Source organism: Eleutherodactylus coqui, chromosome 6, assembly GCF_035609145.1.
Source record: "Eleutherodactylus coqui strain aEleCoq1 chromosome 6, aEleCoq1.hap1, whole genome shotgun sequence".
NCBI lineage: Eukaryota > Metazoa > Chordata > Amphibia > Anura > Eleutherodactylidae > Eleutherodactylus > Eleutherodactylus coqui.
Window position 1 is genome coordinate 131,234,656 of NC_089842.1, and position 17,623 is coordinate 131,252,278.

At 46.2% G+C, this 17,623-nt stretch overlaps 1 protein-coding gene across 4 annotated transcripts in view; it reads right to left on the reverse strand.

Annotated features, from left to right (window-relative positions):
• Positions 1-17,623, reverse strand: part of NRXN3 (neurexin 3) — a 333,468-nt gene that overhangs the window by 103,854 nt on the left and 211,991 nt on the right. Inside the window, exon 1 of one of the 4 annotated variants that reach the window (XM_066607624.1) lies at positions 12,533-12,741. The exons of the other annotated variants lie outside the window; for them this stretch is intronic. Coding sequence (XP_066463721.1) covers positions 12,533-12,686 — 154 coding nt within the window. The 5' untranslated portion in view covers positions 12,687-12,741. Of the gene's footprint in view, positions 1-12,532; positions 12,742-17,623 lie in introns of those variants that run through there. 4 annotated transcript variants of the gene reach the window in all.

Consider the following 17,623-nt stretch of genomic DNA (forward strand, 5'->3'; position numbering starts at 1 on the left):
ATTAAATACGTCTGTAGATGTGTTCCATTATAAGCCTGAGGAAGGCCCCTTCACTGGTCCGAAAGCTCGCTATATCATGTATTTCTGATAGCCATTAAAAGGTTTCGTACCTACAAGATTACTTGATTTCTCCTATTGAGAACAATTACATTCAGCTTTCCCAGACACCTGAATGTCGAATGGGCCTAGTCAAGCTATGGTGCCTCACATGTATATATACTGTTGGAGGTTTACCATTCAGAAGTCTGGGAAAGCTGTGAGATATGCCAGAATGGAAAGTGCTGCATTTCAGTTGTCACCCTTGGATAAAACTAAGAATTGAATACAATGATTTTTCACACCATAGACACTGATGGCCTCTTCCAGCCTGTGAGCTGTAGATGTGTTGTAGTTGTGGATTGCGTAGAATATGTGTATTCCACATTAGTATGACATTCTTTTCTTCTGTGGAGCCTACTGTCCCACAGCCTTATAAGCAACTTGATTTTTTCCTTTAAAATAATTTTTCCAAGAATAAAAACCCAAAAGAACACAGTCAAATAAGGCGAAGCAATCAGTTCTTCAGGGGTGTGCATTAGATCTGCATCTCTCTTTAAAGTGTTCAACTCTTTATAAGTAAAGCAGAGAAGGGGGAAGCATTCAGAGAACAACATTTATAATCGCTTCTTCCTGCAGGTCACAAGCCACCGTCCTCAGTCAACATTTGCGGAATGATGAAACAGGAACAGCAGGGCGAGGTGGTCAGGGATCCCATCTCTATACGGAGGTTTATCTGCCACGAGGATCTTCTGTATTCCATAGAACCAGGCTGAGCTCTCCAGTTTTTATTCTGCATGGTTCAGAGATTTGTGCTACTTCTCAAGAGTTTTAAGAGAACAGTCAAGTTCTGCTCTACAACTATTGCTGAACATTGGGGAAGATTTATGAAACAGTCTAAAAGAAAAACGGAGTTGCCCCTAGCAACCAAACAAAACTCAGCTTTCATTCTGTATTCTGCTCTGGTAAAATGAAAGCAGAGTTCTGATTGGCTGCTATAGGTCACAAATACAGTTTTTCTTTTAGACAGTTTTGTACATCTGCCACATTGCTCTTATTAATAGAGACAGCTTAGCTTGCAGTGATTTACAGAAGGAGCTGAAATGTTATATTGCATGTAAATTGTTTGTTAAGGGCTGATGTGATGGGAATATATAAAAACTTTGCAGGGAAAGCCCCAATCACCCTGCTCACGTATCAGCGACTCTATAAACATTACTGTATTATGCCCCTTTTACATGAGACGATTCTTGTTTAAATGAGCGAGTGACGTACCCGTTGTTTGCGCTCGTGCAGAATGTTTAGACAGGTAGATCATCGCCGTGAATCTCTCACTTCTCGTTCAGTGCTTCATATTCCTATATGAAACACCGAGTGGGGAGAGTTTAGACGCAGCTAGACGTGAGCGAACCGGCAATGATTTGTATACAGGCTGAAAGTGAGCGACAAACAACAAGTGCACGATGGGTCGCGTTTTACCATGACTATTATGGCGCCCTGTCATTCCTTTGAACAATAATCGTTACGTGTAAATAGGCCTTTAGTCACACAGTGTATAAGAGAAAGGACCCATAAGAGTGATAAAGTAGATGTCGCCTCTGATCACTGGATAATGGATGGTCGGTATGTTTTACCTCGGTTCAGATGTTACGCCCAGTGGGTATGGAGTTCCCAGGGAATGGGGGGGGGGAAAAACAGGAAATGAAATGTGATCTCTAATAGAGATGGAGATGTTTTGTAAAATGTGTTTGGGCCTGTTTTTTTTTTTTCAATGGATGGCAGGCTTGGTAGTGGGGCTGTCCATTTCAAGCTACGGCGGCGCCACGAACAGCGTGGGAGAGGTGATGTATACTTTTTTTTTCCTCTTTAGTAACAGCTTATTTTCGGGGTAGGGCTTATATTTCAAGCCGACCCTGAAAATCCTTGCATGTGATGCTACAAAGTCATGCGACTTTGTAGTGCTACAAAATCACCATATTGCTGTGAGAAGACACAGCAATATCGCACGGTGCAGCGATGCAATATCGCTGCGATTTTCTTGCGGCGATGCCGTGTCGCCCGTGTGAAGGAGGCCTTAAGAGTTGTGGTATGATTAGATGAATTGTGTTGCCACCTGAGGCCCTAAAAGTGGTTCCTCCCTTCGCCTATCAAAAGGCTCTCAGAGGCTCCTTGTGTATAGTGGACACCTTTTTCCGCTTGTGCGTTATTTGATTGCGAGAAGCTGAACGGTCTTATTGACGAATTGCCCATCAACTGGGCTATTCTGACCAGTCTGTTAGGAGGTGTTAGGATCAGTGGATTCGTGAGGACACACACACACGGCAACCGGGCTCAGGCCGCCCTCGACAGACCGCCAGTAGAGGAGATCGTCTGATTGTCCGACAAGCACGAGTAGCTCCAAATATTTTGTTGTCCACCATCCAAAGACAGGGGGTTTCATCATTATAGGCCCCTGTGTCTGTCAGAACCATTTCCAGGTGCTTGGCTGAAGGACATGTGGTCTCATAGTGTCCATTACATGTGCTCACTTTGAGACCCACCCACCATTGCTTCCCTTTGCAGTTGTGTCATGAATGACAAAACTGGACTGCTAATGAGTGTAGTTAGTTACTTTAAATTCAGTTTTGTTTACTATTCAAAAAAATTCAGATTGCTAATTCTGCAAAAAAGGTTGAGGAACAGCAGATAGGTGCAAAATAAAACATCCTCCAAGATCCAGGATGTTGCTTTATTGTAGTCCACATAAATAAGGAAATGTTTCGTTTGGTGCAACCAGCCTCTTTCAGCCAAAACGTTAGTGGTCATTAGTGCACTAAAGGCCCATTTACACGCAACGATTGTCACTCAAAATTCACCCCCAAAAGGAAAGTGAGCCATAATCACTATGTCGAGATGTGAGCCCTCGTGCACTTTTCATTTGTTGCTCAGTTTCAGTCAGCATAATAAGCATCGCCGGCTCGCTTACTTCTCATTATGTTTATACATTCCCCACTACGTTTTTCACACATGAATGTGAAGCACTGAACAAAAAGTGAACAATTCTCAGAGACGATCTGCCTGTATAAACATTCTGCATGAGTGTGAACAACTACGAAAGAATTAGCAATGATGTCACTCGCCTGTGCGTTCGTTTAAAAGAGAAATCACCGAGTGTAAAAGGGGCATAAGTGAAGATGTTTGCAGAACAGAAAGCAGGGACAAACAGAACAGATAACTACATTATTACTGCACAGTTAGACAGTCAAGAAGAATATCTGGTTACGAAGCAGGACCAGTAGAGGGAGACACCTCTCTCCCCAGGACTCCTGCATATAGAACTTTATTGGCAGCAGTGCAACATAGTTTAAACCCTTTTTGCCATTGACATTTTGCAGAAATAATACAATTTGTGTAAACATTCAAGTAGTTTGTGTTTTGGGAATGAAAGAATTTCATTTATTATATAGGGTTCTATGTAAACTTTGTTTTAGTGTGGCTAAAAGGCAGCGGCAGTGCAGAAAGTATTGCTCCAATTGCCTGTTTTTACACTGGTAGTATTCACACTGGAGAGCTGTCCGCGGCATCTTCTGTTCACTGCTGGCCCTCATCCTCCATCAACAGCGATCAGCCTGTCTTTGCATTAGACATGTAAGCCTCATCCTCCAGGAATCCATCACCTCCTCCCATCAAATTATAAGCCGTGCCCCCCCTCTCCCCTGTTCAACCTCTCCCCCCTCCGGATGTCCACAAGAAAACCTTGACTCTTTTTTCCCGCGGTATCTTCTTGCAGTGTCTCCATGGCGACAAGAGACCACCTGAGAGGATAAATAATCCTTAAACTTTCCTTTCAAAGCAGTTTCCAGCTGTTCCAAACTTTCCAATTTATCTCTTCAGAGTCTCAATTAGAGTCATTTCTTTTTTTGGCCTGATTTCTTTCTCCTCCCACCAAAGACTCTCTGGGTCCACCTGACGAAAGGCGTTCTTGCTTCATTAGACGCTGACAGATCCACCGCACAGCAAATTACCTCTAATCATCACCTTCCTTCTGCATCAAACCTTCATTCTGTCAAATTCATCAGCTGTTGCTCCCAGCTACTTGCCCTGGCCAAGTGTCAAAGCAAAGAACATGAATCTTTATCTGACAGATATTCCCAGGACACCATTGTTGCATCTATAGAGGAAGTACAGCCCACTTCCTCCCATTTTCAGGTAGCCTTTCAATACTGGAAGCAACAATCACATAAGGTCTGACCAGAGACATGAGAAAGCAGTGTAATAAGAAGATCTAAGGACTGATAGCGCGCAGTAATATCACCTTGCCAAATCACTGGGCAGTGGGATATCCAAGCTACTCCTCTATATGTCCTCAGTCTCCAGCGCTGACCACCACGCCTCATACTTTTCAGGGTGATATGCAGCGTTTCAGCACCTTGGAGAGTTCAGCATTCAGAGCTCAAAGGACTAAATGATTTAATGAGGCATCAGAGACTCCTGTTGTATAAAAGGCTGTGGCAAGGAGGCAAAGTGCAGAAAGCCCGTCACTTCTGGTCCAGATTAAATTAAGTCATGCTGGGGAAGGGGGTGGGTGGAAAAAAAAAAGGGGAATCTTTAGAGAAGATTACATGACATAACTAACAGATGCCCCACGGCATCTTCTTGTCCCCAGGACATTGAGGTAACGGAGATCCATCCACCGGTAGTCACAGTAAGGGTGCGGGCAGACGAGCGCATAAACGGCGCGTTTTTGCGACCAAACGTATATACGTGACCATCTGAGGCAATGGTTTCGAATGTATTCGTTCACATGGGCGATTTTACGGCGCGTAAAAACGGCAATTCGAAAAAAAACGGAACATATGCGACCGAAATACGCGCCAACGCATATTCGATCGCCGAAAAGACCATTTGCGAAGTAGGAACAAACGAAAATACGCTTTCTAGCTCTGGTCGTGATCGGTGAAAAACGATCGCTCGGGCGATTATACGTTGCGCTCGTGCGAACGTAAATACGCCTACGCTCGTCTGCCCGCACCCTAAACCGGTGAAAAGCCTATTTAGGTTCATATTGCAGGGTGGAGCAGGATCAGGTTATCACCTGGCTTTGATCTCACAATCAAATGAGGAACTAAAAACTGATTATACAAAGAGTCATGGCACCTGGGCACTGCCATCATATACACTGGGTATCTCCTGCCTCAGGACACTTTTTTCAGCAGCTGCAGTTTCAGATGAGTAATAGTTCCATAAAACAATTGTTCTGCTCATTGCCGAGTATCGACAGCTGCCCCGATTTATTGCTCTCATCTAACCTCAGCCGCCATTTACAGCCCCACAGGTGTAATCAGCAATAGCCCCAGTGGACAAGCCCTAGAAGCCTCACACTGTGCTGAGCAGGCATTTTACAGGGGTTCTGCGCTCTACTTGGAGTGAATCACTATTTCATTCAAGAAAAACAAAACCAGGCATCAATTCTACTAAGGGTTCTTATATATTATGCAAAAATGAAGACCACAGACTGAAGCAGACATAAGAAACCAACACTTCCAGAACACAATGCAGGCTCCAGCTGAGCCCCAAAAGACAGTAGATAATTGTAAGAAAGGTGCTACACTTGTGTACCCAACTTATGTTAGCCATGCATTACATGATGATTACCACCAACCTTCCTCTGGCCTTGTGTGAATATTGAGTGGAGGGAAAAAAATCAGCGATCAGGAAGAACACGAGCAACTTAATCCACACTGACTTTTTTAGCAGCAGGCTCAGCTCTGAGGTCAGGAATGATAAATAGAAAGTTCTGTAATAAGAACATACAAGCCTGAGCGGAGATTTCATGTTACATGGCTTGTTTTCTGGGATGCCAGAGCCAGAAACAAAATTAAATGGAAAGCCCAAGGAATAAAAAGCAATAGAATGTTACAGGCCTGCGGCTTGCAGAGCTTAATGCATTGTAACCGCTGCTGTTACAGGACGTTAAAAAGCTGTGAAGCCGCAGGACGAAACGTAGACTGGAGCAAGATAAGAAGAGAAAGCTGCCCACAGCCCCCATACGCTGGTATTTGGAGATGCCAACTTGGTTTAAGAAGACAGTCAGAGATGAGGTCACCTGCCGCGGTGGAAAGATTCCAGGACACTGAATTCAATACAACCTGTGCACAACTACTCGCAAATCAGCTCGGACTCCCGGCTATCCTTGCAGGAGCCCATTTGTAATACAGTATTAGCCAAATCCAGCATAAAAACAAGCAAGCCCCAGACTAATCCCCTTATCTGCCGCCAGACAATGAGCTGCACAGCACAACCACCTCTCTAGTCACTCTTAGGGACATTCATTCTGGCACATGTGGCCTCCAATCCACTCCCCTCCCAACGTTTGTCCACCGTCTAATTACCTTATTGTATTGTGTGTTCAATTAAATGTTTGTTTTGCATAATCATGTTCTATTATTGACTGATCTATGTAAATGGGATAAAGAGACATCTACAATGAGAGTGTCTGAGCTACACAGAGCCGTATATATGTGCTTACTGCAAGGAAGAATCGCTTCCACACTGATATGTCACAACAATGGGTAGAAATACAGACAGAGACGAATAGGATTATCCCCATTATGAGAAGAAAGCCAATGTACAGTCCATGTGAAAGACCTTAATGTCACATAGCGGCATACAAAAGCCTACCGAATAGGTGACGCCGGTCATTATACCTTCTACGGGCAGAGTCTATAGAATCAGGTTTATTTTAGGATATGTCCATAAACAATAAATTTCCTAATTAGCCTTATTAACTATATAATTAACCACCAAAGAACTAATGTATCACTCATTATGACAGGAGGAATCAGTTGCAGCACTCATTGTGAATACATGGGACAAAAAGACTCCCAAACAATTTTGACAGATACAAAGTAATGAGTATAGAGGCCTCCTGATGGGAGATGCACTGAGATCAGAAGTGGTGGAACTTTTTACATCATGCTTGATCCCTTATTTTGCCAGCAGATAAGCCAAAAGAGAAGAGTACCAAAGTATTCAATAGCATGTTTCTGGGGAGGATGGAGGAGGGAGTGGTTGGCTGAATGACTCTTCCCCTAGCATCTATCTTATCAGTATGACCATCCTTGGAATGCAAAATTCCTATTCGATATTTTTCACTAGAAATCAGGCTTCTAGAGTGACAATCTGCATCGTTATTACCAAATATGTGTCCGACTCCTTGAATCCACCAGCACTGCCCCAACAAAAACTACATGTTTTCTTTTTTTTTCCTCCAGGTGACCTCCTTTTTCCTCCATATGGCCTGCACTGTCTTCAATCTTCAGGATTTGTTCCTTTTCATTGCCAGCCATTATTTTTTCCTCTACATAAGTTGTTTTTCCAGTGGATGGTTTGGTTTCCCTTTAGTCAAGGATCCACTGTTTGCTCTTCTTGCTACTCAGGATCTTCTCAAAACTCCAAATCCAATAAGTGAATACTTTTCCTATTATGTTCCCATCCACTCCTCACACAAGGAACTAAAAGTCCCACAATACTGGAGCCTAAACAATGCTGATATTGAATAGGAGCATCAGCTCATCCGAAAAGTAAAGAGATTATATGACAATTTAGCCTCCTGTAATACCCACCCAGATTACAGCCCTGCCCACTACCAGACAGGCAGCAAGTGTGAGACTAATGTGACTGCCGACTGCTGTCCCACCCAGAGCTTCAGTGCATTACAGCTTGTAAAACGACACAGAAAGATTCTCTTCACAACCTGCAGGATCTGCTCTGTAATCTACATCTTGGTTGTTCATTAACTCCCTGACATGAGACACCGGTAATAACGGGACACAAATGGGACATGGCATTTATATTGAGAATCGCAGTCTTGGGAGGACACATAATTCACATGATCCCAGGAGGAGACCGAGATGGAGCTAAAGCCTTATTGGAGTCATCACAGTAGAAAGCCAGATTTACAGCTTCAATACTGTTTAACCTAATGCTGAGAATCCTCCAGTGGAAGAAGATGAAGTCACTGGAAACTGCCTGTAAACCATCGTCATAAAATTGAAATTCGTTTTATCTGCTGGGAGGAGAGCTGCTGGCAATAGCTACATCTCTATAAGTGCACCAACCCAGCATCGGACTGGGATGCCCATGGCCCACCAGTGAAATGCATTTCTGGGGCCTACTGTACAGCTGCATGTAAATATTATCTTATCCGTGGCTGTGTTTGTATGCAGTCCAGTTCTCCCCTGAAGTATATGGAAAACATGGCAGGCAGGAATTGGTGGACGCCCCATTTAACAAATAGGTGAAGCTTCTAACGGTGGCATTCATGGCATATCTTGTAAAAGGTGAATCAAACGTGACAGCTACAGTATAGCCGATAAGTGCACCAACATGCAGTTTCATCGTAAACTAGCAGTTATCAAACTTACTTTTAATCTCTGTGTGGTTTTGCATGTGAACATGTGGCCATTAATAGTAAATTTGAAAACTGTGCCGATTTGCTGTAAAACTAAATGTCAGAGTGGTTTGCATGTGACCTCACCCTTAAGAAACTTCCTTGTGGTTTTGAGAGTCCACAACTGTCAGAGCATGCTGGGAGTTATAGTCCCTATGGAAAGGGAAGGGATGAAAAGCCCCTGTGTCAGACGGTTCCTATCCTGTGAACCCTCTCAGTAGCCTGCATCCTAAGTCTTGCCTTGGACTAGATGCCCTCTGAACCCTGTGAGATGGTAATATGTGCTCAGGCAGCGCCAGGCTGCAGACAGTAGCATGACGCTGCAAGAAGATTGGTGATGGGGGCCCCACCATAACTTCTTTGAGAAGACGGGACCCAGGAGGGAGGATATTGGCTTGTCTGCCAGTGCGCCTAGACATCTCAGCAAGTCTATGTGTCTATATACAGTAAATAAGCCGTTTTTTTATATGGAAGTATAGATTGGCGGAGATGCTGTTGTAATGCAGGTAGGTGGGGGTGCTGGAGACCCACTCCTGCTCAGGGCCCACCAGGGGATTTACCTGTTCCTCTGTGGGCCAGTCCAACCCTCCACTCTAAAACATTTGCAGTACTGCCTCCATTATGGTCTCCCTCATTGACCATGTATTATTTTGCTGTCGCAGAAGTGATTGTCGCCTGCTGCACATACCCCAAAGAGATGTCATATGTCACAAGACACTGAATGGGTCCAAAGTGGGGTGGTCAGCTCCATCACTGGGGTGCATAGCATAGACAAAAGCTTGCAGAAATCATCATGTTTTAGAAAGCTTGTATGAGAAGGCAATATGCTAACTGCTGGCAGGTATAGGCAGTAATAACTGGTGGGGGGGAAGTAGTCAATGGAAAGCGAATTGATCAGTTCGTGAGTGTGAATATCCCTGGTATGACATCACTGATATTCATGAGACACTGCAGGCAGTGAGCTGCTACATCTCACCTCTCTGCACCTATAATAGTTATCACATTCGCTACCAGTTAGATGTCACCAACTCCATCAATATCCAACAATGATCATAATAAATGCAGGAGAGGCAATTAATCTATTGTCTGGATCTCCAGTCATACATATGAGATTAAAGAGGGGTGGTGGTACATATCATTTCAGTGAAGTTAGGATGTGTGTTCTGCGCCACATGTGCCAGTCACTTCAGTCCATTTCCTTTGACATCCATTAACCCTTTGTGGAGACACAAACATTTTGACAGCCAGGAGCCATTATAAAGCCGCACACACAGAAAATGTTCAATTATGCAGAAAATATCTTCACACTCCAATACTGACCACACAGCAATAATCTTGTCACTTTATCAAAGGGGATAAATATCAGTCTGGAGAAGAGGAGGCGGCGGGCGGCAGGGGGCACCACTGTCCAAAGCACCTTAACCCCTAACATGCTCTACTAGAGACAATCTACAGATATGTGAAAGCAATAAAATGATAAAACATTAAACAGAGATTGCAGATTACACCTTGAATGTGCCAAAGAGTTAGTATAGAAGAGGGAATACTGGGCAGACAGACAGCAAAGATGAAAAAAAGAAGTAGTACGGGGCAATGGAGAGAGAAAAGAGTGTGCGCTGTTCAGACAAGAGAGTGCAGGAATGGAAGGAAGGTGAAGACGGAACGCTGTGCAGACAAGAGCACAGAAGAGAGAAGAAAGCGCTGTGCAGATGAGAGAGTGTGCAGAAGGAGGGGAAGCGCATGTGGAGGGAGCATATGTGAAAGAAAGATAGTGGGGGGCACGTAGGAGCAGGTGCAGTGCATCTAGTGACTGCTGAATATCTATTACTGAGTGCACTGAAGTAAGGACCACACAGGGGGGCCACTATTCACCTACTGTTCTAGGCTCAGGATGTCATACACCGCACCTATAGTCATTTATATTCATAGATGTAAGACAGAAGAATTACAGAGGCCAATTCCTGTTCTCCTGGGATATGTACAGTAAACCGAGCAGGGAATTAAGGGAAGTTGGTCAGGACTACAGACTCAGATCTGACCCCACACCCACAGATGACACATTGATAGGGCAACTGACTTCTGATGCATTAAGCCAGCATAGAAAAATCAGATTGTGAGCTCATGGGGACAAGGATCATGAGAGTGATACATTGTGTGCGTCATATTGATTTTGGTTTTTGAGCTCTTGGGGACAGGGATCCCTATTATAGGCAGACTGAACTGATGTCGACCTGGAGGTTTGTAGGTCACATGACTGGAGGGTGGTGTGAGGGGCAGTTCTCTTTGATATCGATAGTAAGTGACTGCAAAAGAGGAGACAAAGCTGGAAAATGGAGTGAAAATATCTTTATAGGAAACAGGAGGCAAAAGGAAAAACAGACATAACCGGAGCCAAGAGAAAAGAGTGTTCTCTGCTCCATCTACAAATCATCATCTCATTTCAAAACTCCCAAAAGGGGAACTCTAGTGAGAGCGGAGGTCAAATCCCAAAATCCCTGGAGACTGCCTTATATGACTTCAGAGTCACTAGCATCCATCAGGCACTAAACGCAGGATGTTCCAATAACTAGGTTACTGCGCAATGTCCCACAAAAGAGAGGAGATACAAATTTATCAAAACTGATCAAATATTCCAAACACATCATCCATGGAGATCCCCCACCCTGTATCGGCCGTCTTGTGTATGGGGTAATTAGTGGATGGTGGGGAATAGGGGACCTGATACTGCACCCTGGGGTAAGAAGAATATTACTACCATACTTGGGGTGGAGCCACTCATGAACTCATAACCATGGGTGCAGTCCAAACATCAACATGCCCTGGGTAATGACAGGACCAGGCACCCCGATACCTGCCTGGTGGCCTTTACAGTTTTGGCGATAGTAATCAAACCCTCTGCTACCAAGGTCCTGATCCTGGTGTAACAGCTTTAACAATCTCATGCCAATGTTCAAAGGGTGGACCAGGCAGCCACGTAATGCCCCCAACTAAAGAGAATTTCAGCTACGCACCTCAGTGTGCCATCTACCCTACTTTTCAATCCCAACTACAGTGTACCCATACACACAGTAATACACACCCCAGCTACTACTGTATGTGCCCGCACATCTACTACACACTCCAACCTCTATACATCCCAAATCTACTGTGTACACCCATAACCAACATGTCACAACTACTGTATCCTCACACTACAACCTTTATATACCCTACATTTACTATATATTCCCCATCTACTGTACACATATCTATATACCAACATCCAATTATTTATCCCTTGCTCCTAATCCACTCCACTACATTCCAGCTTCTATATAACTCGTTTCGAAGCTCATGTACTGGCGACGTTTAATATTTTGCTAGTTCATTACACAAAGACCAAGGACCTCTTCCCCTGCCACCTGTGCATCTCAGCGTCCCCCTGCCCTTTCACCTGTCCATCATCAGTGGTGTTCCCTTTTGGTCACCTATCCATCTTCAATATCTTCTTCCCGTCAGTCCTCAGCATCCCCAGCCCGTCACCTGTCCGTCCCCAGCCCCTGTCACCTGTCCGTCCTCAACATCACCTGTCCGTCCTCAACGTCCCCAGACCCTGTCACCTGGTCGTCCCCAGACCCTGTCACCTGGTCGTCCCCAGACCCTGTCACCTGGTCGTCCCCAGACCCTGTCACCTGAACATCCTCAGCGTCCACCCTTCCCTGTCACCTATCCATCCTCAGTGGTGTTCCTCTTTGTTCATGCGCTCATCCTCAGCATCTCCATCCCATGTCACTTGTTCATGCTCAGTGGTGTCCCCCTTTGGTGACCTATCCATCCTATTTCCTTCCAGTCACCTGTACAACCTCGGTATCTGCCTCCAGTCACCTGTCCATCTTCAGTATCCCCTTCCCCTTGTTCATCATAAGTGGTGTCCCTTTTGGTCACCTGTCCATCCTCAGCGTCCCCTTCCCCTGCCACTTGTCCAGCCTCAGCGGTGTTCCCCTTCGGTCACCTGTCCATCCTGTTTCCTTCCAGTCACCTGTCCATCCTCATCGTCCCCCTCCTTTGCCACCCTGCAGCACGCACCGTGTCCTCCGCGCAGGGCGCTGGGTGTCCGGTATATGGAGACGGGCTCCGCGTGATGGTGCGCTCTTCCTCCGTGGAAAGTCCGGGCACAGGTGCTCAGCACACAGCTCCACAGCAGCGACCAGAGCGCAGTCAGCGCGCAGCCCGGGCGCATCGTCTCAGCACAGCGCCAGGCGCCCGGAGCTCATGGTCCCAGCTCCCGGCAGCCGCTCCTCATCTCGCCTGCAGTTGGCTCCATGTCGCCCGCCGTCCACCACTCCTGCCAGGTGCCAGTACGGACTGCGCCGCTCAGGTGCGCTCAGGAGCTCAGACCGCCCGCTGGGCGTGGTATGCAAATAACAGCGCGCCTCCCAACCAATCACCAGCGAGACCACTCCTCCTCACTAACCCATTCCTGCCCGCCAGGCTGTGAGTGTGTACAGAGGAGCGCACGGAAGGTGAGGACGAAAGACCGCAGGAAAGATATTTGATTTGAGGGGTGAGCGGGTCACAGACAGACAGACAAGGGGGGGGGGGGGTTACAGAGAGTTATGGGGCAATAGTGAAAAATGGGGGGAGGGGGGGAGGAAGATACGAGAGAGGAGTCACAGAGATATGAGCTATTGGAGGACTTATCTATTCACTTCTATGAAGATGCATGGGGTGACATGGCACAAAGCAGCCTGTGCCCTATCTAGTGACGACACCCCGGGGGCAGGAATACTGCCCCATAGGATTCAGGTGATGCGCCCTGACAGGCACGTGTAGTGCAGGCAGTGGGACTCCGTCCAGCGCTCTACACGCTCCACAAACATCAGTTTTAATCATCTCTAGTAAATTCCAATCCTGCACGTTCTTAACAAGCCATCGAGCCTCCCATAAAGCAAGATGGCCCCATAAATAGCAGAACCTCGTCTCTTCATTAGAAAAAAGTCTAAAATATGTGTCCCCGTCCTCGCTCGCTCATTTACACTTTTATTCTAGGGGATAGAGTGCCAGCTGCCCCCTCCACCAGCCCAGAAGATAAAGAGCCATTCTTTTCCATCATGTCAGTCACCCCTATAAGTGCTGGCCCCGATGCTGAAGACTGTGCCAGGTGACTGCAGGAAAGGACGTTCAGTTTAATTACTGCACAAAAAGATAAAGACTAAAACTATTCGGCAAGCTTCATGTTGGCACTGAGGCCAAGAAGTGCCCGTCTGTTACCTTGGACATCTCACCCAGTGACAGATCCTGCCAAAGCCGCCGACCTGATATATGGCTGCTACTAAGAAGTGACACCCAAAGACATAGACCACATAACAATTGCCCCTGTCATTGAACTTCTACTATCCCTAAGCCCTTCTGCCAGGTGCCAAACAAGCAGATGTTCTAGACTATGGGACACACAAATGAGAAGAATAAGGCACCAACGGCAAAACATCCTCTTATTCCAGTTACAGTGCAGTCACTAATCAAGATACAAATTCTGTGCATTCTGAATTAGCACTGGCTCCTCTATATTTAGATCCTGAGAATTTCAAATTGTTGGACCATCAGTGCTGGGCATTAGGAATTGTAATGAAGTAGACGCTCCAGCTGTGCTCATGCCCCAATACTAAAAAACACTAGGTATCTGGTATTTTCCACCATCCCGGACCAGTGAAGAGGTGTCCGGCGTCTTCCACCGTCCCGGACCAGTGAAGAGGCGGCCGGCGTCTTCCACCATCCCAAATCAGTGAAGAGGCTTTCAGCGTCTTCCACAGCCCCGGACCAGTGAAGAGGCGTCTGGCGTCTTCCACCGTCCCGGACCAGTGAAGAGGCATCCGGCGTCTTCCACCGTCCCGGACCAGTGAGAGGCGTCCAGTGTCTTCCATTGTCCCGGACTGGTGACGTGGTGTCCGGCATCTTCCACCGTCCCGGACTGGTGACATGGCGTCCGGCATCTTCCTCCCTCCCGGACTGGTGACGTGACGTCCGGCATCTTCCACCGTTCCGGACTGGTGACGTGGCGTCCGGCATCTTCCACCGTTCCGGACTGGTGACGTGGCGTTCGGCATCTTCCACCGTCCCGGACTGATGACTTGGCGTCCGGCATCTTCCACTGTCCCGGACTGGTGACGTCGCATCCGGCATCTTCCACCGTCCCAGACAGGTGATGTGGTGTCCATCATTTTCCACCATCCTAGGCCAGTGAAGTGATGTCCGGCATCTTCCACCGTCTCAGGCCTGTGAGGTGGCGCCCGGCGTCTTCCACTGTCCCGGACAGGTGATGTGGGTTCCAGCATCTCCCACCGTCCCGGACAGGTGATGTGGTGTCCATCATTTTCCACCATTCTAGGCCGGTGAAGTGATGTCCGGCATCTTTCATCGTCTCAGGCCGGTAAAGTGGCGTCCGGCGTCTTCCACTGTCCCGGACAGGTGATGTGGTGTTCGGTATCTTCCACTGTCCTGGACAGGTGATGTGGTGTCTATCATTTTCCACTGTCCTTGGCCAATGAGGTGGTGTCCAGCATCTTCCACTGTCCCAGGCCGGTGAAGTGGTGTCCGGTGTCTTCCACTGTCCTGGACCAGTGAGGAGTCGCCCGGCATCTTCCACCGTCCTGGACCAGTGAAGAGACGTCCGGCATCTTCCACCATCCCGGACCGGTGATATGGTGTCCGGTAATCTCTATTGTGATGCAGCACTGTAATTATTCTACCCTCCCAAAACAGGTGATGTGATACCTGGCACCTTCCACCATCCTTGACACATGGTAAGGTATTTGGCATCCTCTACTGACCCGGATACATGATGGGAAATCCAGCATTTTCCACTCTCAGACAGGTGTCAGGACCATGTACAATAAGAATAAGCAGCTATGCACCTAGGGCTATATGACGGCTTTAAAAGAAAAAAGTGTGTTGTGAATCTTCCTCCACAGTAAGAAACATGCAAAAAAATGAACTCCACATTCTCCAGCGAAGCAAGCACCCCCAACCATCCAGCTAAAAGTGTGCCTCATCACTGAGATAGCAGGGAGAGCTCATATAATTATAGAGCATTTTATATCAGTAACAAACAAGAGACTAAATTGCTCCTATCCTATCAGTGTTTACCTGCAGGCTACGGCATGTGGAAGCAGCTGAGGGGATTACAACTGCTGGTTTGGGGGGAGGGAGGGGGATAAACCCTGACAGCTGCTCAATTTCTCTGCTTGTACTAGGATGGTCAACTTATTACATCCCTGTATATAAACGATGACCCCTCTCCAACCCTGGACTTGCTCATAGAAACAGAACCTCTGTGTGCTATATTCCATGCTTGACCATGATGGGAGGCTCAATGATTCCCCAAGATACACGTGACTTCTAGGTTCAGGGAACTTCAAGGGATCTGTGCAGACAGCCACTTCTGATGCCAACCCCAGATGTTTCAGTAATTGTAATTTGTGTTATAAGTTCATGTCACAGTGAATTGGTGACATATTGGCTCACTGGTTGCCATTGTTTCCTTGCTGCTCTGGGTACATTGGCTGTCTGATTAGCAGCCACATATACTGTAGATCTATCTGTTCTCCCAAAGTTCTGCATTTCATCCTGATTCTCCACACCCAAATGCAATCTGAATGGATGTGTGCGTAGTGCCACTTAACATAACAAAAGCAACCGAAAAAAGCCAAATTATGGTTTATTGCAACTTTGTATTTAAAGGGCTTGCCCCATCTCAGCACTTCCTGGCTATGATAAGAAACCCACGACTGGTTTCCCGATTACCTTGCGGGGTGTTACAGAAACAGCTGAGGTGGCAGCCTTACAATTAAAGCAGTGTTAGAGAAACAAAGTAACTTAACTCTTTTCAATCCAATCTGTATCCTGGTTTTCCTAGGGGGCTTACTCTTTTTCTGCCGTTATACAAGGGCGCTATATCCTGGCTAAAGCCAGTACTGCATGAGGTGACACGTTAGATAGGCACCGAGAGCAGAGAGGCTGACAATATACAATAAGAGAACCCCCAACAGACGTCTTCCAACATCGGAATGTCATAATGTCTTAAGACGTCAGACAGTGGATTGGAAAGGGTTAAAGGCTCACTCACACTAGCATATTTCGCACGCAAATTTTGCATGCTTAAGGCCCATTTAGACACAATGATTATCGCTCAAAAGCCATCTCTTGAGCGATAATCGTTGTGTCTAAATGCGCTGTCATCGTGCACTATTCGTTCATCATTGATTTCTAGCTTGCTAGAAATCAACGATGACTCCTATTAGCGCCGCACACTGATTTTCTCAGCAGGTGGTGCTGATAGCATTCTTTCAGCTGGTATCCCGCTGGGACTTGAGCGATTTTTGAGCCATCATCTCTCAGTCTAAATGCACCCCTAAACCACTATATGCGTGAAACACTGTTTGAGTCACGCAGCATTTGTTTCAGTGGGTTCATTCACCTAAACGTATTTTTCATGTGCGATTGCGTGAAAAAATATGGGGTATGACCTATCTTGTGTGCATTTGTGCACCGCGAGAGACCATTAAAAAGTTTAGCACGACATATTCAGAAAATCTGCGTATTCGCTGCGCATATACGCACAAAATCAGTGTTTTTTTGTGTGCACAAACATGTAGGTCATTTGCGCACACAAATACACACAGTAGCAGGTAAATTACGTTGGCAGAAATGCATTTCAGCCATGCAAACATGCAACATATTTGCACGGCCGAAATAGGCTTCCATCTAAGGGCTTCTACCCACTAGCGTTTTTTTAGCACTGCGCTATCGCTGCGTTTTTTTCAATGGGACTTTCTAATGTTAAAATCGCATCACACAAAAATCACGAGTTTGTGCTTTTGCGATTTTTGTGCAATGCAATTTTAACATTAAAAAGTCCCATTGAAAAAAACGCAGCGATAGCGCAGTGTTAAAAAAAACCCTAGTAGGTAGAAGCCCTTAGGCCAGGTTTACACAGGCAGATTCCAATTTCGGAGTCCGTGAACGGCATCCACGGCAAAACGCAGGTGTTGAAAAGCATATACTTTCTCTTTTTCATTCACACTTGCAGATATGAATTGCGTATTCCGTGAGAAGAAGAAAAATTGCAGTATACTCTATTTTGCCGCAGACTGCCTCCACTGAAATCAATGGGGGCTGTCT